The sequence below is a fragment of the Amblyraja radiata genome, chromosome 17, assembly GCF_010909765.2.
Source record: "Amblyraja radiata isolate CabotCenter1 chromosome 17, sAmbRad1.1.pri, whole genome shotgun sequence".
Taxonomy (NCBI): domain Eukaryota; kingdom Metazoa; phylum Chordata; class Chondrichthyes; order Rajiformes; family Rajidae; genus Amblyraja; species Amblyraja radiata.
In genome coordinates this window covers 47,003,924-47,028,531 of record NC_045972.1, presented here as the reverse complement: position 1 = coordinate 47,028,531, position 24,608 = coordinate 47,003,924, and the positions used below count along the sequence as shown (strand labels likewise).

Here is a 24,608-nt window from a genome sequence, read left to right as displayed (position 1 = left end):
AAATAGCGGAGTCAGGGGATATGGGGAGAAGGCAGGAACGGGGGTACTGATTGGGGATGATCAGCCATGATCACATTGAATTGCGGTGCTGGCTCGAAGGGCCGAATGGCCTACTGCTGCACCTATTGTCTATTGTCTATTGTGACTAATAAAGTACCTATGAACCATTTTTACTCATTACGGAGCATCTAATCAAAGGCCAGCACAGTGGCACTGGTTCAATTCTGACCTCGGGTGCTGTCTGTGTGGAGTTTGCCCATTTCCCCCTGTGACTTGGCCTCCACGGTAAGTTCCACAGATTCACCACCCTCTGGCTAGAAACTCCTCCACATCTCCATTCTAAAGGCACGTCCTTTTATTCTGAGGCTGTGCACTCTGGTCCCAAACTGGAAACATCCTCACCCACATCCCAAGATAATAAGGGTTTGTATCTTAATTGGCCTTTGTAAATTGCCCTTAGTGTGTCGGGAGTGGACACCAAATTAGGATAACACAGACCTCGTGTGAAGGGGTGATCAATGGCCGACATAGACTCAGTAGGCCGAAAAGCTGTTTCCACACTGTGCCGTTCAATCAATTCAATCAATCACTGGTAAAATATGATCTAACCACATGCAATTTTATGTATACATGTGGGCTACTGATACCATTGGTTGAAACACAAAGAGGAAAAAATCTTAATTGAATTGTGCAATAATGTATTAAAACTTTTTCCAACTGTGGGAGAGTCTAAAACTAGAGGATGCAGGTTTGAGGTGAGAAGGGAGAAAACTATCGGAGATCTGAGAGGCAGGGTTTTCACACTGGTGGATCTATGGTATAACCGCCAGAGGAGGCGGTAGAGGTCGATACTATATTTAATAAAACTTAATAAACAAAAGGCCAAGTCAGTGGATATTTTTAAGGCAGGGATAGACAAATTCTTGATTAGATCGGGTGTCAAGAGTTATGGGGAGAGGGCAGGAAAATGGGATTAGGAGGCAGAGATCAGGCATGGTTGAATGGGGCTGCGGACTCGATGGGCCGAATGGCCTAATTTTACCCCAATAACTTGTGAACTTGTGAAAGCTTTCACTTACATGTGCCAATAAACTATACTCAAACTGAAACTCAAGACATTTGGACAGGTACTGCAAGTAAGAATTATTTATTTCCGTTTTGGGGCAAATGACAATGAACTATACTTGACTCTGGGTTACTTGGACAGGAGAGGAGCATGGAGTCATAGAGTGATACAGCGTGGAAACAGGCCCTTCGGCCCAACTTGCCCAGACTAGTCAACATGTCCCAGTTATACTTGCCTGCGCTTGGTCCATATCCCTCCAAACCTGTCCTATCCATGTACCTGTCCAACTGGTTCTTAAACATTGATATAATCCCAGCCTCAACTACCTCCTCTGGCAGCTTGTTCCATACACCCACCACCCTCTGTGTGAAAGGCAGAGAAATGGAGGAATTGGCATAGATGGGCATCGCAGTCGGCATGGATGGGCTTGGCTGACGAGCCTGTTTCTATGCCGTACAACTCCAGGTCTCTCTGAAAGCTTCTTACTTCAGTTGTGTCTCCAAAGGGCAGCGCGGCCAGGTCTTGTCCCAGACAGCAGATTTCAATCACCTTCTTGTACCTGGCCATTCATAAAGGAGAGGAATCATCAGTCAACATTGTTCCACCCTCTTAACTCGCAGTGAGATCCCCCCCTCCCTCCCTCCTCCCTCCTCTCCCCTCCACGGCCAAACGCAGGCAGGTGGGACTAGTGTAGATAGGGCAAGTTGGGCCGAAGGGCCTGTTTCCACACTGTATCACTCCACAACTCTAATAACACAAACTCACAAAGCCATGCTCAAAACTCTCCGAGACTGCCATCATCACCTTTATACTTGAGAGGTACAGGGTGGAAACAGGCCCAGCCTGTGTTGTCCAGCGATCCCCGCACACTAACCCTATCCTACACACACTAGGGGCAATTTACAATTTTACCAAAGCCAATTGACCTACAAACCCGCACGTCTTTGGAGTGTGGGAAGGAACCGGAGCACCCGGAGAAAACCCACGCGGGTCACGGGAAGAACATACAAACTCCGTACAGACAGCGCCTGTAGTCTGGATCGAACCCGGGTCTCCGGTGCTGTATAGATGCTGCTGCACCCGCTGAGTTTCTCCAGCACTTTGTTTTGTTAACCTACAAACCTGTTCATCTCTCGAGTGCGGGAGGAAATCAAAGATCTCGGAGAAAACCCACATGGTCACGGGGAGAAGGTACAAACTCTGTACCGACAGCACCCGTAGTCTGGATTGAACCCGGGGCACCGGCGCTGTGAGGCAGCAACTCTACCGCTGAGTTTTTATGTTTATTTGCTACATAAATGTAGGCAGTTGGATTAAAGCTGTGTACTCTGCTTACGTTTGTAGGGTAGCAAGTTAAACTAAGGCATAGTTTAGACTTAAATAGGGGGATTGTTCTTGATGTGCCAAACAATAGTCACCCTTCAACCTCAAACACGCGTTCACTGGTTGTTTGATGGTTTTATTCACCGCTATGCACAAACCAGCTGCTTTGAATTCAATGAACTCGTTTTAGAAGGACCTTGTTATCGGTGAAGTGCTTTGTGAGGGAACAAAGTGTGTTACATAAACGTTAATGCATCTTGTTAACCTACACACAACATGATATAACCTCATTTTGGTTTTCCATAATCAGATAATGGGCTAATGCAAACCTGACATGGAAAATTCCATTTAGATTCATGACTGGCTTGTCCACTCATTTAAACTTATGTAACTTTATTTAAAGCGTCGTAGTGTAGCGGCGCCTGCTGGTGCACGCAGGCGTCGAACCCGGCGTTCCGAAGTCGCAGTCGCAGTCACGTGACTTGGGAGGGGCTGCTTGTTTTCGCGCGGTTTTGCTTTGGCGCGCCAGTTCAGCGCTGACCGCTGATGTGGCCGGACGTGTCGAGAGCACGTGTTTACTGAAAAGTGAATTTTCGAATCAAAATTTGTTTAAAACCTCAGTTGGCGTTCTTGAGGCCGCCAAAGTAGTACTTTTATATTCTTTAGCCCAAGTAGCAAATTTTCTGAACGTTTTGTATCTCTTTCGTTCTTCCGTTTCACTCTCCCCACAGTTTGCACCTAAACCATTGGGAAACCTATTAGCATTGCTCACTTCTTCCTAATTCCTATTTCCTTCTTACTCGAGCTGCTGATGGCTCTCAACCCGAAACACCACCCATTCCTTCTCTCCAGAGATGCTGCCTGTCCCGCTGAGTTACTCCAGTTTCTTGTGTCGATCTCATTCATGTTTTTGCTCACCGAGTACTGACGAAACTATTGTTTTTCAATGGGATTTAGTTGAGTTTAGAGACACAGCATGGAGACAGACCCTTCCATCCACCGAATCCACGCCGACCATTGATCACCCGTTCACACTAGTTCTATGTTATCCCACTTTCAGATCCACTCCCCGCACATTGGGGACAATTTACAAAGGGCCCATTAACTTACAAACCCACACGTCTTTGGGACATAGGAGGGAAACCGGAGCCACCCGGAGAAAGCTCACGCAAGTCAACAGGGAGAACGTGCAAACTCCGTACAGCCAGCACCTGGAGTCAGGATCGAACCCAGGATACTGGCGCTGTGAGGTTGCAGCTCTACCGCTGTGCTACTGTGCCGTCCAGACTAATGGGGTTATTAATTTATTGAATTTCTGATGTATTATCTGTATGTATTGTGCTTCCAGGCCTGCAGGTGGGAATTTCACTGTTCCATTGCCTTGGTGAATGACAATTAAACACTCTCGACCCTTGACTCCGGAAGCGTTTGATTCTCTCACCAAGGCCAGGATTTGAATTTTGACTGGGATCTGAGATTGACAAATGATCCAAGCACCTAAATCATTGGAGAGCTGCTAGTGTAGTTCACTTCTTCTTAACTCCTCTTCACTTTTTCAATCCAATCTTACTCCAGCTGCACCTAATGCCCGGTGCTGAAATCTCTATCTAAAGTACCGTTCACATTCATTTTATGCATGATTTTTCAGTTGAATTTAGTTTAGTTTCAAGATACACCGTGCCAACAGACCCTTCCATCCACCGAGTCCATGCCGACCATCGATCACCCGTTAACACTAGTTCTATGTTATCCCACATTCCCATCCACTCCCATACACACTAAACTCCCCATATCCGCTGGCTCCGCTATCGTTAAGAGCCCTATCTAGCTCTCTCTTCAAAATATCCAGAGAACCGGCCTCCACCGCCCTCTGATGCAGAGAATTCCCACAGAGCGTAGGAAGGAACTGCAGATGCTGGTTTACACCAAAGATAGACACAAATTGCTGGAGTAACTCAGCGGGACAGGCAGCATCTCTGGAGAGACCCTTCTTCAGTCTTCAGTCAGTCTGAAGAAGGTCTCAACCCGAAACATCACCCATTCCTTCTATCCAGAGATGCTACCTGTCCTGCTGAGTTACTCCAGCATTTTGTGGCCATATGCTTGTGTATATAGTGATCCTTGTGCTGCACTGTGCAGAAAAATGAATTTCACATTAGGACATGTGTCTAAATTACCAATGAATCATTTACAGAGCATCTGATCAAAGGCCAGCTCAGTGGCGCAGCGGGTAGAGCTGCTGCCTCACGACGCCAGAGACCCTGGTTCAATCCTGATCTCGGTTGCTGTCTGTGTGGAGTTTGCATATTTCCCCCTGTGACTTGGCCTCCACCGTATGTTCCACACATTCACCATCCTCTGGCTAGAAACACCCCCTCGTTTCCATTCTAAAGGCTAAAGTGCACACTCGGGGGCAATTTACCAGAGGGCCAATTAACATACGTCTTTGGGATGCGGGAGGAAACCGGAGCACCCGGAAGAAGCCCGCCCAGTCACAGGGAGAACGTGCAAACTCCACGCAGACAGCACCTGTGGTCAGGATCGAACCTGCGTCTCTTGCACTGTGAGGCAGCAACTCTACCAGCTGAGCCACTGTGCCACCGACATGCCATTGAAGTCAATTGCTGGAGTGTTAGATAAAGTGAAACCATTTGGATTGACCATGTTTAATTTACAATGGAGATGAGTCGTGGAACATTTCTATTATGAAAGAATATATAAATAATGGAAGTACAGGGATGAGGGGTTTCATGTCATTAAGGATGCAACATGATGCTCACAGTTCAGTAGCCACTGGGCCTACAGACATACACCAATGTGGTTTAATGTACGGACTGCTCCATAATTACATTTCTCATTTCAATCTCCCTGCAGAATACAGTTTCATGATTTCAGTTTTGAGGAGTTAATTTATCACCTGAAGCAAGAGAATAGCTTTGACATGTGGAGTTACTGAACCATTTTTTTCAGCCGACTTGAACTTTAAGTAGAACTGACAGCTTGCTCAGTCTAAACTCAAACTTGTTTCTTTCTGCATTTCATTAGTCTTCCTGTCAGTGAAATATAGTCGGAATATCCAACTGCAAGAGAAAGCAGAGGCAATGACAGCTCGATATCCCGATAATCTGATAACCTGATTGTAGAACGTAAAACGAGTACATTCCAACCTGCGCTCCAAGGAATAAGGTCCGAGCCGACCCGACCTCTCCCTGTAGCTCAGATCCTCGAATCCTGGCAACAGCAGTGGCACAGCGGTAGAGTTGCTGCCTCACAGCGCCAGAGACCTGGGTTCGATCCCAACTACGGGTGCTGTCTGTGTGGAGTTTGTGCGTTCTCCCTGTGACTTGCGTGGGTTTTCTCCGGGTGCTCCAGTTTCCTCCCACACTCCAAATATGTGTGGGTTTAAAGGTTAATTGGCTTCTGTCAACTGACCCTATTGTGTAGGATAGAATTAGTGAATGGGGGACCGCTGGTCGGCATGGAGCCGTGACAAGGTGGAGTGGGTTGGTTGTAGGTTTGTTACCTAAACTTAGAGAATTCAATGTTCATATCGTTAGGCTGTAAGTTGCTCAGTTAAGCTGTAATCAATACTCTGTTTATCTTTATGCATCAACGTAGTTCTCAGTTTAGTTTAGTTTACAGATACAAAGCGGAACCAGGCCCTTCGGCCCACCGTCTCCGCTCCGACCAGCAATCCCCGCACATTAACACCGTCCTACACACACTAGGGACAATTTTTACATTTATACCAAGTCAATTAACCTACAAACCTGTACGTCTTTGGAGTGTGGGAGGAAACCGAAGATCTCGGAGAAAACCCACACGATCACAGGGAGAACGTGCAAACTCCGCACAGACAGCACACTGGTCGGGATCTAACCCGGGTCACCAGCGCTGCAAGTGCTGTTAGGCAGCAACTCTACCGCTGCGCCACCGTGACTGCCCCTGTGACACCGTTCATAAAGTCTACTATTTCATTAATACCAATCTGCCTCGATTTTCTGTTTTCCATTGCACTAGTTCTGTATCTGCACATCTGCACTAGTTCTGTATCTGCACATCTGCACTAGTTCTGTATCTGCACATCTGCACTAGTTCTGTATCTGCACATCTGCACTAGTTCTGTATCTGCACATCTGCACTAGTTCTGTATCTGCACATCTGCACTAGTTCTGTATCTACACATCTGCACTAGTTCTGTATCTGCACATCTGCACTAGTTCCATATCTGCACATCTGCACTAGTTCCATATCTGCACTAGTTCTATATCTACACATCTGCACTAGTTCTGTATCTGCACATCTGCACTAGTTCTGTATCTGCACATCTGCACTAGTTCCATATCTGCACATCTGCACTAGTTCCATATCTGCACATCTGCACTAGTTCTATATCTGCACATCTGCACTAGTTCTATATCTACACATCTGCACTAGTTCTATATCTACACATCTGCACTAGTTCTATATCTGCACATCTGCACTAGTTCTGTATCTGCACATCTGCACTAGTTCCATATCTGCACATCTGCACTAGTTCCCTATCTGCACCTCTGCACTAGTTCTATATCTGCACATCTGCACTAGTTCTATATCTACACATCTGTACTAGTTCTATATCTACACATCTGCACTAGTTCTGTATCTGCACATCTGCACTAGTTCCATATATACACATCTGCACTAGTTCTGTATCTGCACATCTGCACTAGTTCCATATATGCACATCTGCACTAGTTCCATATCTGCACTAGTTCTATATCTACACATCTGCACTAGTTCTGTATCTGCACATCTGCACTAGTTCCATATCTGCACATCTGCACTAGTTCTATATCTGCACATCTGCACTAGTTCTATATCTACACATCTGCACTAGTTCTATATCTACACATCTGCACTAGTTCTATATCTACACATCTGCACTAGTTCTGTATCTGCACATCTGCACTAGTTCCATATCTGCACATCTGCACTAGTTCCATATCTGCACATCTGCACTAGTTCTATATCTGCACATCTGCACTAGTTCTATATCTACACATCTGCACTAGTTCTATATCTACACATCTGCACTAGTTCTGTATCTACACATCTGCACTAGTTCTGTATCTGCACATCTGCACTAGTTCCATATCTGCACTAGTTCTATATCTACACATCTGCACTAGTTCTATATCTACACATCTGCACTAGTTCTGTATCTGCACATCTGCACTAGTTCTGTATCTGCACATCTGCACTAGTTCTATATCTGCACATCTGCACTAGTTCTATATCTACACATCTGCACTAGTTCTGTATCTGCACATCTGCACTAGTTCTATATCTGCACATCTGCACTAGTTCTATATCTACACATCTGCACTAGTTCTGTATCTACACATCTGCACTAGTTCCATATCTACACATCTGCACTAGTTCTGTATCTGCACATCTGCACTAGTTCTATATCTGCACATCTGCACTAGTTCTATATTTCTTTCTTGTGCGTTTCTGCCTTTGTGGCTGTTTGCACCCAAGTCTGTGCCCAAGTGCGGGTGCTTTTGAAGAGCTTTGATGCTTCTCAGCTGCTTATTCTCCTTGCCTCTCAATATTTAATGCTTTTGCTCATTATTTGACTCAGATGATCTGTTCCACTTTCCCATTTACAATTCCTCTTGGAATTGATTGCTTTTTCCATTATGTTGCCTCTGTGTCATTCTGTACTAATGCATCTGTTCACAGCATGGTATTTGGTTGTGAAATAAAAGGCTGAGATTTGAATAATTATTTGGCCTGCTCACCACATCCATGTTGCCTGAACTGCAAATTTGCTAGCAACTAGTAGAAAACTGCCTGATGACAAAGAAATATCTAATGATATTAAATATCGTTTAATATTAATGTAAGATATAAGATAATTTAATATTTGCACAGTAGAGATGGGTATTCAAAGGTACAGGTGTAGATGTGTGGACCCCACATGTTACCTTATTATCGCATATGTTTATATTATATAAAATAGAAAAATAGAAAATAGGTGCAGGAGGAGGCCATTTGGCCCTTCAAGGCAGCACCGCCATTCATTGCGATCATGGCTGATCGTCCCCAATCAATAACCCGTGCCTGCCTTCTCCCCATATCCCTTGACTCCACTAGCCCCTAGAGCTCTATCTAACTCTCTCTTAAATCCATCCAGTGACTTGGCCTCCACTGCCCTCTGTGGCAGGGAATTCCATAAATTCACAACTCTCTGGGTGAAAACGTTTTTTCTCACCTCAGTCTTAAATGGCCTCCCCTTTATTCTAAGACTGTGTGGCCCCTGATTCTGGACTCGCCCAACATTGGGAACATTTTTCCTGCATCTAGCTTGTCCAGTCCTTTTATAATTTAATATGTTTCTATAAGAATCCCCTCATCCTTCTAAACTCCAGTGAATACAAGCCCAGTCTTTTCAATTTTTCCTCATACGACAGTCCCGCCATCCCAGGGATCAATCTCGTGAACCTACGCTGCACTACCTCAATCACAAGAATGGTCTTTTCAAATTAGGAGACCAAAACTGTACACAATACTCCAGATGTGGCCTCACCAGAGCCCTATACAACTGCAGAAGAACCTCTTTACTCCTATACTGAAATTCGCTTGTTATGAAGAGGATCTTACAAAATCTTACAAAAAATATATATATTATTAATAAACTAAGACTTGAATGTAAAATATTGAAGTTATTAAATATCTAGTAAAATATTAGTGTCTCAGAAAATATAAGATATAAATCAAAAATATTAAAAATATGAAATATTTTAAAAGATCGATATTAGGGTGAAAGGTATTAGCGTGGCATGGTGGCACAGCGGTAGAGCTGCTGCCTTACAGCTCCAGACACCTGAGTTTGTTCCTGACTATGGGTGCTGTCTGTACGTTCTCCCTGTGACCCTATGGGTTTCCTCCGAGTGCTCCAGTTTCCTCCCACACTGCAAAGACTTGCGGGTTTGTAGGTTAATTGGCTTTTGTAAATTGTCCCCAGTGTGTAAGATAGAAATAGTGTAGAGGGGTGATAGCTGGTCAGCATGGACTCGGTGGGCCGAAGGACCTGTTTCCCCGCTGTATCTCCGAAGGACAGCCTCCTCGTGGCGATCCCTGGAAACGACGCACTCTGTGATGCGTCGGGCGACAATTCTGTCAACATGTTGGGCGACGACAGGAGCAAACAGCGAGCGACATCGTCTGACACACGAGCAAACGATCTCCGAACTGAACCAAACTGAACTGAACTGAACGAAATTAAATCGATTGAAGATCAACACACTTACCTTTCATTATCTAACGTCCTTCCAAATAATATGTTTTCCCTGATTGTCCCATGAAATATCCAAGCTTGCTGGGATACAAAGGCCAGCGATTCATTAACAGCGACCGTCCCACTATGCAGATTCATCTGCAACGAGGAAAATAAATGATGAAACTTGATCCCTGCCTCTGCAACATCCTAATGTCAACTTCCTGCCTAAATCTTCAGTGATTAATCCAGTTATGATTTGATGGGAAAATCAAACATTTTCCTGAAGTTAATCGGGAGATTTTTGCGCAGCGCCAGAGACCCGGGTTCGATCCCGACCTCGGGTGCGGCCCGTGTGGAGTTTGCACGTTCTCTCATGTGACTGCGTGGGTTTTCTCCATGCGAGTTTGTAGGTTAATTGTAAAGTTTCCCCTAGTGTGTAGGGGAGTGGATAAAAAGAGTGGGATAACATAGAACGAGTGTGAACAGGTGATCGATGGTCGGCATGGAGTCGGTGGGCCAAATGGCCTGCTTCCATGTTGTATCTTTCAATCCACACGATGCAATTTTGCAATATGGGATTATATCTAATTACACAGTCATAAGCACGTACATTTATCTGGCCAACATAGTGTGCAGTCAGAACGACATATTTTCCTCCCAAATTTCTGCAGCGACAGTCGTAATAAATCTATCCATCAGCCTTTTTTGTTATTTATGGGGAATTTTTTGGAAATACAGGGTGGAAACAGGCCCTGTGGCCCACGGAGTCCATGCCGACCACCAATCGATCACCCATTGAGACTAGTCCCACATTATGGCACTTTCACATCCACCTCCTATACACTAGAGGCCCTTCCCATCAGAACTGCCCTCTCCATCGACTCCTTTAAGTCAAGACTAAAAACGTATCTATACTCCCAAGCCTTTCCAGACGTCCACTGAGCGAGGGCTATATGTATATATGTATGTAGTTTGTTTGTTTATACTATTCTTATAACAAATGTAAAGCACTTTGGCCAACGAGAGTTGTTTTTTAAATGTTCTATATAAATAAATGTGACTTAATTTGACACACTCAGAAACAGCTTCTTCCCCTGTGTTATCAGGCTTCTGAACGGTTAATTCCATAAGCTAGGGTACTGTCCCATTCACCTCTATCTACCCCATTGTGGACATTGGACTTTGGCTCTGGAACTGATGCATGGATTTGGACCAAACGCGGGCAGGTGGGACTAGTGTTGTTCAGCATGGGCAAGCAGGGCTGAAGGGCCTGTTTCCATGCTGTCTGACTACATGATACTCTACAATGCTGCAAACTATATTTGGCACTCTGTATCTTCCCCCTTGCTCTATCTAACATACTTGAGTTTGACTTAATTGTATTTATGTACATTATACCTGATCTGCTTGTATAGCAAATCAAAACAACACTTTTCATTGTACCTTGACACACGTGACAGGAATAAACATAAACCTAAACATATGTAACATAGAAACATAGAAAATAGGTGATGGAGTAGGCCATTCGGCCCTTCAAGCCAGCACCGCCATTCAACATGATCATGGCTGATCATCCAAAATCAGTACCCAGTTCCTGCTTTCTCCCCATATATCTTGATTCCGTTAGCCCGAAGAGCTATATCTAACTCTCTCTTGAAAACATCCAGTGAATTGGCCCCCACTACCTTCTGTGGCAGAGAATTCCACAGATTCACAACTTTCTGGGTGAAAAAAAATTTCCTCATCTAAATGGCCTACCCCTTATTCTTAAACTGTGACCCCTGGTTCTAGACTCCCCCCAACATCGGGAACATTTTTCCTGCATCTAGCCTGTCCAAACCCTTAAGAATTTAAGCCCAGTCATTCCATTCTTTCAATAGACAATAGACAATAGGTGCAGGAGTAGGCCATTCGGCCCTTCGTGCCAGCACCGCCATTCAATGTGATCATGGCTGATCATCCCCAATCAGTATCCCGTTCCTGCCTCATCCCCATATCCCCTGACTCCACTATCTTTATGAATCATATGTCAACAGTCCGCAGATGGAACTAGTTTTGTTATCAAACAGTAAAATGTCCATACCTGTCCAAGCAGAGCAGATAGTAAAGAACTCTTTCCACTTCCTACATTTCCACAAATTCCCAAAAGCATTCCCTGAAAAAGCCACCATAAGTTATATAGTTGACACTTGAAAACAAGATAAATTTCAATCTCTTCTTTGACAGCTGATGGGAAAGCAGTGCGTACCTTTTCCAAGTTGAGGGTGAGGTTGCAAAGAGTCGTTGAGGCACTGCCATCTTCCTCTGATGCAGTTTCAGGGGTCGTCTCACCCACCTGCCCATTAATATTGGCCTGGCGTGTTTTGTCGGTGTCAAAGGCATCTTTTCTGTTTGAGACCCCGTCGCCAGGATTTGGTGCTCCTTCATCCCCATTTGCACTGCTCCATGAGAGCGATGCATTTTCCAACACCACTGCAAAAGGCGAATCTTGCAGAGATTTCACATAGACTTCAGGGTTTTCCATTATCAAAATTTTCTAATAAACAAAAGAAGTTATTAAATGCAAATGCAAATGCAACGTGCAAACCAGATTCAGGGACAGTTTCTTCACAGCTGTTATCAGGCAACTGAACCATCCTACCACAACCAGCGAGCAGTCCTAAGCTACTATCTACCTCTGTGAAGACCCTCAGGCTATCTTTAATCGGACTTTACTGGACTTTATCTTGCACTAAACGTTATTCCCTCTATCACGTATCTGTGTGCTGTGGACGGCTCGATTGTAAATCGTGCATCTGTCTTTCTGTTGACTGGACAGCACGCAACAAAAAAGCTTTTCACTTTTCAATTTTGTAGAATTCCCTGCCACAGAGGGCAGTGGAGGTCAAATCACTGGATGGATTTAAGAGAGAGTTAGATAGAGCTCTAGGGGCTAGTGGAATCAAGGTATACTGCAGTTGTACAGGGTATTGGTGAGACCGCACCTGGAGTATTGTGTACAGTTTTGGTCTCCAAATCTGAGGAAAGACATTCTTGCCTTAGAGGGAATACAGAGAAGGTTCACCAGACTGATTCCTGGGATGTCAGGACTTTCATATGAAGAAAGACTGGATAGACTAGGCTTGTACTCGCTAGAATTTAGAATATTGAGGGGGGATCTTATAGAAACTTACAAAATTCTTAGGGGGTTAGACAGGCTAGATGCAGGAAGATTGTTCCCGATGTTGGGGAAGTCCAGGACAAGGGGTCACAGTTTAAGGATAAAGGGGAAATCCTTTAGGACCGAGATGAGAAAACAAATTTTCACGCAGAGAGTGGTGAGTCTCTGGAACTCTCTGCCACAGAAGGTAGTTGAGGCCAGTTCATTGGCTATATTTAAGAGGGAGTTAGATGTGGCCCTTGTGGCTAAAGGGATCAGGGGGTATGGAGAGAAGGCAGGTACAGGATACTGAGTTGGATGATCAGCCATGATCATATTGAATGGCGGTGCAGGCTCGAAGGGCCGAATGGCCTACTCCTGCACCTATTTTCTATGTTTCTATGTACCTTAGTACACGTGACAATAGACCAAGCTTAGTTAAACTGAACTAAACTAAACTAAACTAAATATTAATAGGAATTTTTGAATTATTTATTCGCCCATTTCAAAACAACTTTTGTACATTTTTTTTTAAACTGAGGTGTAAAATTATCAAAAATATTTTCTTTTACCTTTAATCTTCTCAAAGAAACTCTGGCCTCTGCAAACCCTTTAACTGAATAGGGCGCAGTACCCAATGTGAATCTCATGATCATGAAGACTGCAATCACAGTGAATGCCTAGAATGATGAGAGGAATTAAAGGAATTAGTGGGATCAATTCACAGCCAGGAAGGAACTGCAGATGCCGGTTTATACCAAAGGTAGACACAAAAAGCTAGAGTAACTCAGCGGGTCAAGCAGCATCTCTGGAGGAAAGGAAAAGGTGACGTTTCGGGTCGAGACCCTTCCTCAGACTGACTCTAGCAGCGCTGCCTGACAGCTGCGGCTCGCCTGCAGTCCGTCTGTTTTTTCTTTTTTTGTTTTGTTTTTTTGTCCTGTTTTCGTTAAATTTTAGTTTATTAAGTTGTGTGTATGTGGGGGGGGGGGGTGAAACATGGTTTTGGTCTCTTCCTTCGGGGAAATGCGACTTGTTCTTGTCGTATCCCCCCTCTCTGCCTCCGTCTGTGCTGAGTCCTAATGGCGGTGCTGGTGGCCTCCAACTGCGACTGACCTCGAGGCTCCAGAGGCAGAGTCAGCCAGGACTTACCAGCGCGAGGCTGGCCGACTTCGGGCTGTGGCAGCGTTCCGGTGGCAGCGACCTGAATTCGGGGCTCGGCCACGGGCCCAGTGGACGACATCCATATAACCATATAACCATATAACAATTACAGCACGGAAACAGGCCATCTCGACCCTTCTTGTCCGTGCCGAACACGTATTCTCCCCTAGTCCCATATACCTGCGCTCAGACCATAACCTTCCATTCCTTTCCCGTCCATATAACTATCCAATTTATTTTTAAATGATAAAAACGAACCTGCCTCCACCACCTTCACTGGAAGCTCATTCCACACAGCTACCACTCTCTGAGTAAAGAAGTTCCCCCTCATGTTACCCCTAAACTTCTGTCCCTTAATTCTCAAGTCATGTCCCCTTGTTTGAATCTTCCCTACTCTCAGTGGGAAAAGCTTATCCACGTCAACTCTGTCTATCCCTCTCATCATTTTAAAGACCTCTATCAAGTCCCCCCTTAACCTTCTGCGCTCCAAAGAATAAAGCCCTAACTTGTTCAACTTGTACATCGTCGGGAGCTCGCAGGTCACAGGTTGGTGACCTGTTTTTCCGGAGCTCCCGCAACAACAGCTGCGTCCGCTGGACTGGAGGGCGGAATCTTCGCCAGCTTCGACCACCCCGGGCCGCGGAGCTTGAACCGGCCTGTTCGCGGAGCACGGTTGACGCACGGGACTGACTTACCTTCACCCGGCGGGGTCACAACAACGGAAACTTGGATCGCCTCAACGCAGAGGGAGAACAAGGAGGGAAGAGACAGAGACATTAAGACTTTTGCCTCCATCACAGTGAGGAGGTACCTGGTGAACTCACTGTGGTGGATGTTAATTTGTGTTTATTGTGTGTTTTTGTTATTTATTATTATATGTATGGCTGCAGGCAACGACAGTTCGTTCAGACCGAAAGGACTGAATGACAATAAAGGAATTCAAATTCAAATTCAAATGAAAAGGTACAAAGAACAAATGAATGAAAAGTATGCAAAAGGACAAATCAAAGCCAGCCAGACGAACAAGGAAAGGTGGAGCCCACAATGGTCCATTGTTGGCTGTGGAGCAGGTGATAGCGAGTGAATGCACACAGTGAGATTAAGCAGGATGGCAGTGAAGCAAGTAGGACGACTAGGGCGGGGGAGGGACGGAGCGAGAGGGGATGTAAGGGTCACTTCAGTTTAGTTTAGTTTAGAGATACAGAGCAGAAACAGGCCCTTCGACCCACCGAGTTGGCAACGACCAGCGATCCCCGTACATCAACACTATCCTACACACTCTAGGGACAATTTTACATTTACAAAGCCAATTAACCTACAAACCTGTACGTCTTTGGAGTGTGGGAGGAAACCGAAGATCTCGGTGAAAACCCATGCGGTCACGGGGAGAACGTACAATCTCCATACAGACAGCGCCCGTAGTCAGGATTGAACCCGGGTCTCTGGCGCTGCAAGGCAGTAGCTCTACTGCTGCGCCACCGTGCCGCCCTTACTTGAAGTGAGAGAAATCAATATCCATATGGTCATAAGGTCATAGGTGTGAGGGCCATTTGAATCAGGCCATTCAGCCCATCGAGTCTACTCTACCATTCAATCAAGGCTGATCTACCTCTCCCTCCTAACCCCATTCCCCTGCCTTCACCCCATAACCCCTGACACCCATACTAATCAAGAATCAATCTATCTCTGCCTTAAAAATATCCACTAACTTGGCCTCCACAGTCGTGTGTGGCAATGAATTCCACAGATTCACCACCCTCTGAGTAAATAAATGTCTCCACATCTCCTTCCTAAAAGAACGTCCTTTAATTCTGAGGCTATGACCTAGACTCTCCCACTAGTGGAAACATCTTCTCCGTGTCCACTCTATCCAGGCCTTTCACTATTCTGTACGTTTCCTTGAGGTCCCCCCCTTATTCTTCTAGACTCCAGAGAGTTCAAGCCCAGAGCCGACAAACGCTCATCATAGGTTTGTTGCCACATTCCATCTTTCCTTACCGTGGATGCAGTCAGCTCTTGACCCAACAGTGTGTGTACAACAAAGGTGACGACTGTGGCAAATGCTGGGACCGTCGGTGCCAGGGAATTATTTACACTCTGTACATATCCAGCTTTTCGAAATATATTTGTTTCCTTTTTCCTCACATCTGTATTGGAAAATGAAGAATGTAAATTATCCTGATCTAGAGTCCGTGAAGCCCAGCGATCCCCGCACACTAGCAACATCCCACACACACACACACACACACACGCACACACACACACACACACACACACACACACACACACAATCACCCACACACACACACACACACACACACACACACACACACACACACACACACACACACACACACACACACACACACACACACACAATCACCATACACACACACACACACACACACACACGCACACACACACACGCACACACACGCACACACACACACGCACACACACACACACACACACACACACACACACACACACACACACACACACACACACACACACGCACACACACGCACACACACGCACGTACACACGCACTCACACACACACACACACACACACACACACACACACACACACACACACACACACACACACACACACACACACACACACACAATCACACACAATCACACACACACACACACACACACACACACACACACACACACACACACACACACACACACACACACACACACACACACACACACACACACGGGACAATTTACAATTTACCCAAACCAATTAATCTACAAACCCGCACGTCTTTGGAGTGTGGGAGGAAACCGGAGCACCCAGAGAAAACCCACGCAGGTCACGGGGAGAGCGCACAAACTCCGTACAGACAACACCCGTAGTGAGGATCGAACCCGGGTCTCTGGCGCTGTGAGGTAGCAACTTTACCGCTGCGCCACTGTGGCGCCCTTCACACCAAGTTTAAAGTAATGGAAGGTACTTAAGATTCATGTTGTTTAAAATACACTAACAAGGAAGTGCAAATGCTGGTTTATACCAAAGATTGGTTAAAATGTGCTTGATATGAAAAACCTTTTCTGGTAAATGAATGCAGCTTTAAAGGCATGGTTTAAACCACAGTGTTTAAAGAAACAACAACAGGTTCAAGACTAACATCTTCCCCACAGCCATCAGGCTCTTGAGCATGCACAACACCCACCTCAACCATGAATTTCTATGGATAAACACAAAATGCTGGAGTAACTCAGCGGGACAGGCAGAATCTCTGGATAGAAGGAATGGTTGAAGAAGGGTCTCGACCCGAAACGTCACCCATTCCTTCTATCCAGAGGTGTTGCCTGTCCCGCTGAGTTACTACAGGGACAGGCAACAGCGTTTCAATGCCAGCGTGTGGAGATGGGGGCTCCCTCCGCCAGAGCCCAGCCTGTGAATGCGGAACAGAACAACAGACAGCCAACCATGTCATCTCTGGGTGCCCGCTCTACCACCCACCACATGGAGCTGTGTCAGGGCCTGGCAGACATTGACGCCAACAGAGACAACAACCTCGCTGCTCAACACCCGGCTTGAGATCTAACTGTTCCTTTGGTTTATGTTTCATTCGCAAGAAGAAAAGAAGCAGCCTGTCCCGCTGAGTTACTCCAGCATTTTGTATCTACCTTCGGTTTAAACCAGCATCTGCAGTTCCTTCCTACACTACACTACACTATCAGGCCACAATATTTAAGAGGGAATTAGATGTGGCCCTTGTGGCTAAAGGTATCAGGGGGTATGGAGAGAAGGCAGGTACAGGATACTGAGTTGGATGATCAGCCATGATCATATTGAATGGCGGTGCAGGCTCGAAGGGCCGAATGGCCTACTCCTGCACCTATTTTCTATGTTTCTATGTTCCTATCTTTGTTTGCATTAAGGACTATGGATTTTTTTTGCATTCATATTGTGGTTATTTTGAGTTATTTTGTTTATTATATATTAACTGTGTAGATTGCATTTCCATTGCTGCTGAAAGTAATAATTTCATTTACATTCTCTTGACTCATGCCCTCTGTTACTTCAAGTACTTCAAGTACAACATACAACAAACTTTTCCAGTGTGCACAAAGACTTCAACGGAGAACGAGGGCTTCAAAATGGCTTCTTATGTCGAGCATGTCGTATTTATACGTAGAACTTAAAGTGCTGGATTAACTCAGCGGTTCAGGCAGCATCTCTGGAGGACATGGATAGGCGACATTTTGGGTTGGGACCCTTCTTCAGAAAAATCACCTATCCATGTTCTCCAAAGATGCTGCCTGACCCGCTGAGTTACTCCAGCGTTTTGTGTAGCATAGTTTGCAGCATAGAAACAGACCCTTCAGCCCACCAAGTCTATGCTGACCTGTACATATACTAGTTCTATGTTATCCCACTTTTTCATACTCTCCCTGCATACTAGGGGGCAACTACGGAGGGGCCAATTAACCTACAAACCCGCACGTCTTTGAGAGGCGGGAGGAAACCGAAACACCCAGAGAAAAACCATGGGGTCACAAGGAGAACGTGCAAACTCCACACAGACAGCACCCGAGGTCAGGATCGAACTGGGGTCTCTGGTGCTGTGAGGCAGCAACTCTACCACTGCGCCACGCTGCCTCTTTTCTACGCAAGATTCCAGCTTCTGCAGTTCCTTGCTTTTCAGTTTCAGTTTCAGTTTCAGTTTGGCTTATTGTCACGTGTACCGAGGTACAGTGAAAAGCTTTTTGTTGCGTGCTAACTAGTCAGCGGAAAGACAATACAGGATTACAGTCGAGCCGTCCACAGTGTTGTGTTTATAAGAAGTTCATGTCAATCTTGTGTCAAGATTGTTTTATTCACCTTACCTTTAACAGAACGACCAAATGATTTTTCCCATGCATACATTTTAATAAGTTTAATATGCGTCAGCACTTCGTTCATCAGTCGCACGCGAGTATCTGTCTGTGTGATGGCTTTACTCCGAAATCTCATCACTAATTGTGCCAGTAACATCTGAAACCAATAAAAAAAGCACATTTGCGATACTTCCTTGAACAGGGCAAAGATCGGCCATGAGTGAATGCCGGAATAGACTTTATGGCCTGATTCTGCTCGTATCATTTATGAGTTTATGAAATGCAACAAAAATAAATTCCAGACAATGTTAGACAGGGGCGGCACAGTGTTGCAGCGGTAGAGTTGCTGCCTTACAGCGCCAGAGACCCGGGTTCGATCCTGACTACGGGTGCTGTCTGTAAGGAGTTTGCACGTTCTCCCCGTGACCTGCGTAGGTTTTCCCCGGCTCCTCCGGTTTCCTCCCACTCTACAAAGACGTGCAGGTTTGCAGGTTAACTGGCTTGGGTAAATTTGTAAATTATCCCTAGTGTGTGTAGGATAGTCCTACTGTACGGGGATTGCTGGTCGGCGCCGAAGGGCCTGTTTCCGTGCGATATCATTAAAAAAAAAAATCTAACAAAAGTCAACTAACAATGTCACAAAGTGCTGGAGTAACTCAGCGGGTCAGGCAGCATCTTTGGAGAACATGGTTAGGTGACGTTTCACAGAGTGCTGGAGTAATTCAGCGGGTCAGGCAGCATCTGTGGAGAACATGGTTGGGCGACGTTTCAGATCAAAACCCTTCTCCAGACTGCTTGTAAGGGAGGAGAGAAGACAGCTGGTAAAGGGGAGAGGCAGGACAAACTGTGGCAAGTAATAGATGGATACAGGGGCGGGGGTGGGGGGTGGGGGGTTGGTGGGGGAGGGGTGGTTTAATAGAAAGGTTCTGACTTCCTACCCTATCCTTGCCTCTCATAATTTTATATCCTTTAATCAGATCTCCCTTCAATAGACAATGGACAATAGACAATAGGTGCAGGAGTAGGCCATTTGGCCCTTCCAGCCAGCATCGCCGTTCAATGTGATCATGGCTGATCATCCACAATCAGTACCCCGTTCCTGCCTTCTCCCCATATCCCCTGACTCCACTATCTTTAAGAGCCCTATTAAGCTCTCTCCTGAAAGCATCCAGAGAACCTGCCTCCACCGCCCTCTGAGGCAGAGAATTGCACAGACTCACCACTCTCTGTGTGAAAAAGTGTTTCCTCGTCTCCGTTCTAAATGGCTTACCCCTTATTCTTAAACTGTGGCCCCCGGTTCTGGATCCTTCCCCCTCCAACACTCCAGAGAAAACAACCTGACTTTGTCCAAACCCCTCCTTACCGCTAATATTCTCTTTCCACAGATGCTGCCTGACCTGTAGAGTGTTTCCAGGACTTTCTGATTTTATTTCAGATTTTCGGCATCTGCATGTTTTTTTTACATATTTGACTTGGAAATTAAAACGATGTGGTTTATATTAAAAACATAGAAAATTGATGGTGATTAAACAATTTATAATGAAATGATTGACTAAACGTATTACTTAAATGAAATACCTGAATGGGTATAAACAAAGCATAAACAACAATTCCAAATAATGATGTTGGTCCAAGTAAATAATAACTATATACTGTACAGCTGATGAGCAACACTGGAATGCCAAACAAGAGGGGACATAACAAGGCTGCTTCAAATATTCGTTGGCCATCATTTGATAACAAGTTCAGCACCTGTGAAGCAAAATAAAATGTGTTAGATCAAGAGTCTAGAGTGTTTTATTGTCATGTGTCCCAGATAGAACAATGATATTCTTACTTGCAGCAGCACAACACAATATATCAACATAGTGCACTGTACACATATAATAAACGAGAAAAAAGTTCATATGTATGCACACACATAGGATGTGTAGGAAAGAACTGCAGATGCTGGTTTAAATCGAAGGTAAACACAGAATGCTGGAGTAACTCAGCGGGACAAGCAGCATCTCTGGAGAGAAGGAATGGCTGACGTTTTGGGTCGAGACTGAAGAAAGGGTCTCGACCAGAAACGTCACCCATTCCTTCTCTCCAGAGATGCTGCTTGTCCCGCTGAGTTACTCCAGCTTTTTGTGTCCATATTACACATACACACATATATATGCACACACAAACACACACAAAAAATTATAGTGCAATAATAACAACAATAGTCTATCGTAGTTCAGAGCTTATGAGGTTGTGGTGATGGCCTAATGGTTATAGGGAAGAAGCTGTTCCTGAACCCGGATGTTACAGTTTTCAGGCTGCTGTACATTCTTCCCGATGGCAGGGGTGAAATGAGTGCGTGTCCAGGTTGGTGTGAGTCTCTTATTTCATTCATTTCAAATAATTTTTTTAAAGACTGAATTCATACAGCTCAGTATTTAATGTCAGAATATTTTAAAATTCCCCTTCTCCTACCATGCTCTTCCCTCTGGCTATACACTTCATTCCTCCCCCTCCTTACCTTTTGTCTCCTTTGTCCACCCATGTGCAAATCAACATCCCCCCCCCCCCCCCCAACCTCTCGCCTGTATCCACCTATCACTTGCCAGGCTTTGTCCCACCTCCACCTTCACCTCTCTCCACCCCCCCCCCCCCCCTCTATTCCAATCAAGTCTGAAGAAGGATCCCGACCCAAAATGGCACCAATCCTTGTTCTCCAGTGACGTTGCCTGGCCCGCTGAGTTACTCCAGCATTCTGTACTTTACTCGAGATTTCAACACCTGCAGTTCCTTGTGCCTCCATTACCAGTGGACAGTACCAGTTTAATCCTTTGGCACAGTTGGTTACTGTTTGTGAGGGGGTTTTGAGTCCTCTGGTCCCAAATAGATTCATTAAGGGTCCATATTCTACCTTTATAATTGCAATGGTAGCTTTTTTTTAAATTACATGATAAATATACATTTAGAAACAAATCCTAGAAGGCACAACTCTTTTAATAATAATAATAATAATAATAATAATAATAATAATAATAATAATAATAATAATAATAATAATAATAATAATAATAATAATAATAATAATAATAATAATAATAATACTAATAAAAATAAACTTTACTTCGGACTCAAGGTCCAGACAAGGGACAACATTACATAAAAACACATTACATACAAATACATGTTTAAGAAGGAACTGCAGATGCTGGAAAAATCGAGGGTAGACACAAAAATGCTGGAGAAACTCAGCGGGTGAGGCAGCATCTATGGAGCGAAGGAATAGGTGACGTTTCGGGTCGAGACCCTTTCGGGTCTCGACCCGAAACGTCACCTATTCCTTCATCAGTCCGAAGAAGGGTCTCGACCCGAAACGTCACCTATTCCTTCGCTCCATAGATGCTGCCTCACCCGCTGAGTTTCTCCAGCATTTTTGTCTACCTTTAATCGCATCAAGGTCAGGTTGGACAAGTTGGTGACAAGTTGGAAAGAATGCAACCGATTTGACTGAGTGAGGGGCCAAAAGGAAAATAAATATTTACATCCAAGTGTTTTGAGCCACCATTTCAAGTAAGTATGAAAAGTGAAAAGCTATTGCTGCGCGCTAACCAGTCAGCGGAAAGACAAGACATGATTACAATCGAGCCGTCTGCAGAGTAGAGTTACATGTGAAAGGGAATAACGTTTAGTGTAAGGTGAAGTCCGGTTAAAGATAGTATCGGGGGTCTTCAAAGGACGAGTCGCACACTGGCCACTTTTCCCCTCTCCCCTCTCCCATCAGGCAAGAGGTACAGAAGTGTGAAAACGCACACCTCCAGATTCAGGGGCAGTTTCTTCCCAGCTGTTATCAGGCAACTGAACCATCCTACCAACAACCAGAGAGCAGCGCTGAACTACAATCTACCTCATTGGTGACCCTCGGACTATCCTTGATCGGTCTTTACTGGATTTATCTTGCACTAAACGTGTTTCACGTTATTTTCTTTACCATTCACAGTATCAGGACACTGTAAAAAAAAAAGAGAAAAAAGAGAAAAAGAGAAAAAAAGAAAAAGAAAAAAAGAGGAAAAAAAGGAAAAAAGGGGGAAAAAGAGAAAAAAAGAGAAAAAGACTAATCATGTATAGTCTTTCTGCTGTGCCTAGCACGCAACGAAAGCTTTCCCCTGTACCCCAGTACATGTGACTAAACTCAACTTCAATGAACAGTTTTCAGTTTTGGTGGTGCATGTTACAGGGACTCACGCTGCAGGGAGTTGATACCTGTCCAGTGAAAGGAGACAAGGAACATTCAGGGGGACATGTACTGTCAGCCTGCCCCCATGCACAGAGTCACAGAGTTACATAGAAACATAGAAACATAGAAACATAGAAAATAGGTGCAGGAGTAGGCCATTCGGCCCTTCGAGCCTGCACCGCCATTCAATATGATCATGGCTGATCATCCAACTCAGTATCCTGTACCTGCCTTCTCTCCATACCCCCTGATACCTTTAGCCACAAGGGCCACATCTAACTCCCTCTTAAATATAGCCAATGAACTGGCCTCAACTACCATCTGTGGCAGAGAGTTCCAGAGACTCACCACTCTCTGGGTGAAAATTTTTTTTCTCATCTCGGTCCTAAAGGATTTCCCCTTTATCCTTAAACTGTGACCCCTTGTCCTGGACTTCCCCAACATCGGGAACAATCTTCCTGCATCTAGCCTGCCCAACCCCTTAAGAATTTTGTAAGTTTCTATAAGATCCCCCCTCAATCTCCTAAATTCTAGCGAGTACAAGCCGAGTCTATCCAGTCTTTCTTCATATGAAAGTCCTGACATCCCAGGAATCAGTCTGGTGATTCAGTCCATAGCCCCAGTGGAGGGGAGGAGTACGACTGGTATTGTATACGTGTATTTGGATGGAAATTGTTTTTCTCATCTCGGTCCTCAAAGACTTCCCCCTTATCCTTAAACTGTGACCCCTTGTTCTGGACTTCCCCAACATCGGGAATAATATCGGGATTGATCTAGGCCTCTCACTCCTTTGACATTTAGCGCAGAAAGTTAAGAGAGCCAACCACCACCATCTTACACATACCTCACCAATGGATGTGTTGTTCAAATGTTTAAGATGCAGCAGCTTAATAAATGCTGATGTAGTGACAGCTCCTTTTAATCGGATACCAGTCTGGTAGTTGATGGACCAAATTGCTGCGAAGAACACGATTTTTAGTAACTCCGTCGTGATTAGTCCAAAGCAAAGGCCGATCCCATATACAAGGTTTTCTGACTTCTCTTCAACGTGTCGCAGTATGGCATTGATCAAGATTCCCTGGGAATTCAGAAACAGAAGCCGTGGTTATAAGGGGTTCCTGTGTAGGAAGGAACTGCAGACGCTGGTTTAAATCGAAGATAGACACAAAATGCCGGAGTAACTCAGGGATAGGGACATAGAAACATAGAAATTAGGTGCAGGAGGAGGCCATTCGGCCCTTCGAGCCAGCACCGCCAGTCATTGTGATCATGGCTGATCGTCCCCTATCAATAACGCGTGCCTGCCTTCTCCCCATATCCCTTGACTTCACTAGCCCCTAGAGCTCTATCTAACTCTCTCTTAAATCCATCCAGTGACTTGGCCTCCACTGCCCTCTGTGGCAGGGAATTTCATAAATTCACAACTCTCTGGGTGAAAAAGTTTTTCCTCGCCTCAGTCTTAAATGACCTCCCCTTTATTCTAAGACTGTGTGGCCCCTGGTTCTGGACTCGCCCAACATTGGGAACATTTCTTCTTAAGTGGGACAGGCAGCATCTCTGGAGAAAAGGAATGGGTGACGTTTCGGGTC

At 45.1% G+C, this 24,608-nt stretch overlaps 1 protein-coding gene across 1 annotated transcript in view; it reads right to left on the bottom strand.

The window, feature by feature from the left end:
- Positions 1 to 24,608, bottom strand: part of LOC116982924 (multidrug resistance-associated protein 9-like) — a 119,608-nt gene that overhangs the window by 69,223 nt on the left and 25,777 nt on the right. Inside the window, exons 5-13 of the mRNA XM_033036480.1 lie at positions 23,864 to 24,097; positions 20,379 to 20,552; positions 18,810 to 18,957; positions 15,955 to 16,103; positions 13,368 to 13,475; positions 11,905 to 12,192; positions 11,740 to 11,811; positions 9,688 to 9,812; positions 1,553 to 1,625 (exon numbers count right to left, since the gene is read on the bottom strand). Coding sequence (XP_032892371.1) covers positions 1,553 to 1,625; positions 9,688 to 9,812; positions 11,740 to 11,811; positions 11,905 to 12,192; positions 13,368 to 13,475; positions 15,955 to 16,103; positions 18,810 to 18,957; positions 20,379 to 20,552; positions 23,864 to 24,097 — 1,371 coding nt within the window. The remainder of the gene's footprint in view (positions 1 to 1,552; positions 1,626 to 9,687; positions 9,813 to 11,739; positions 11,812 to 11,904; positions 12,193 to 13,367; positions 13,476 to 15,954; positions 16,104 to 18,809; positions 18,958 to 20,378; positions 20,553 to 23,863; positions 24,098 to 24,608) is intronic.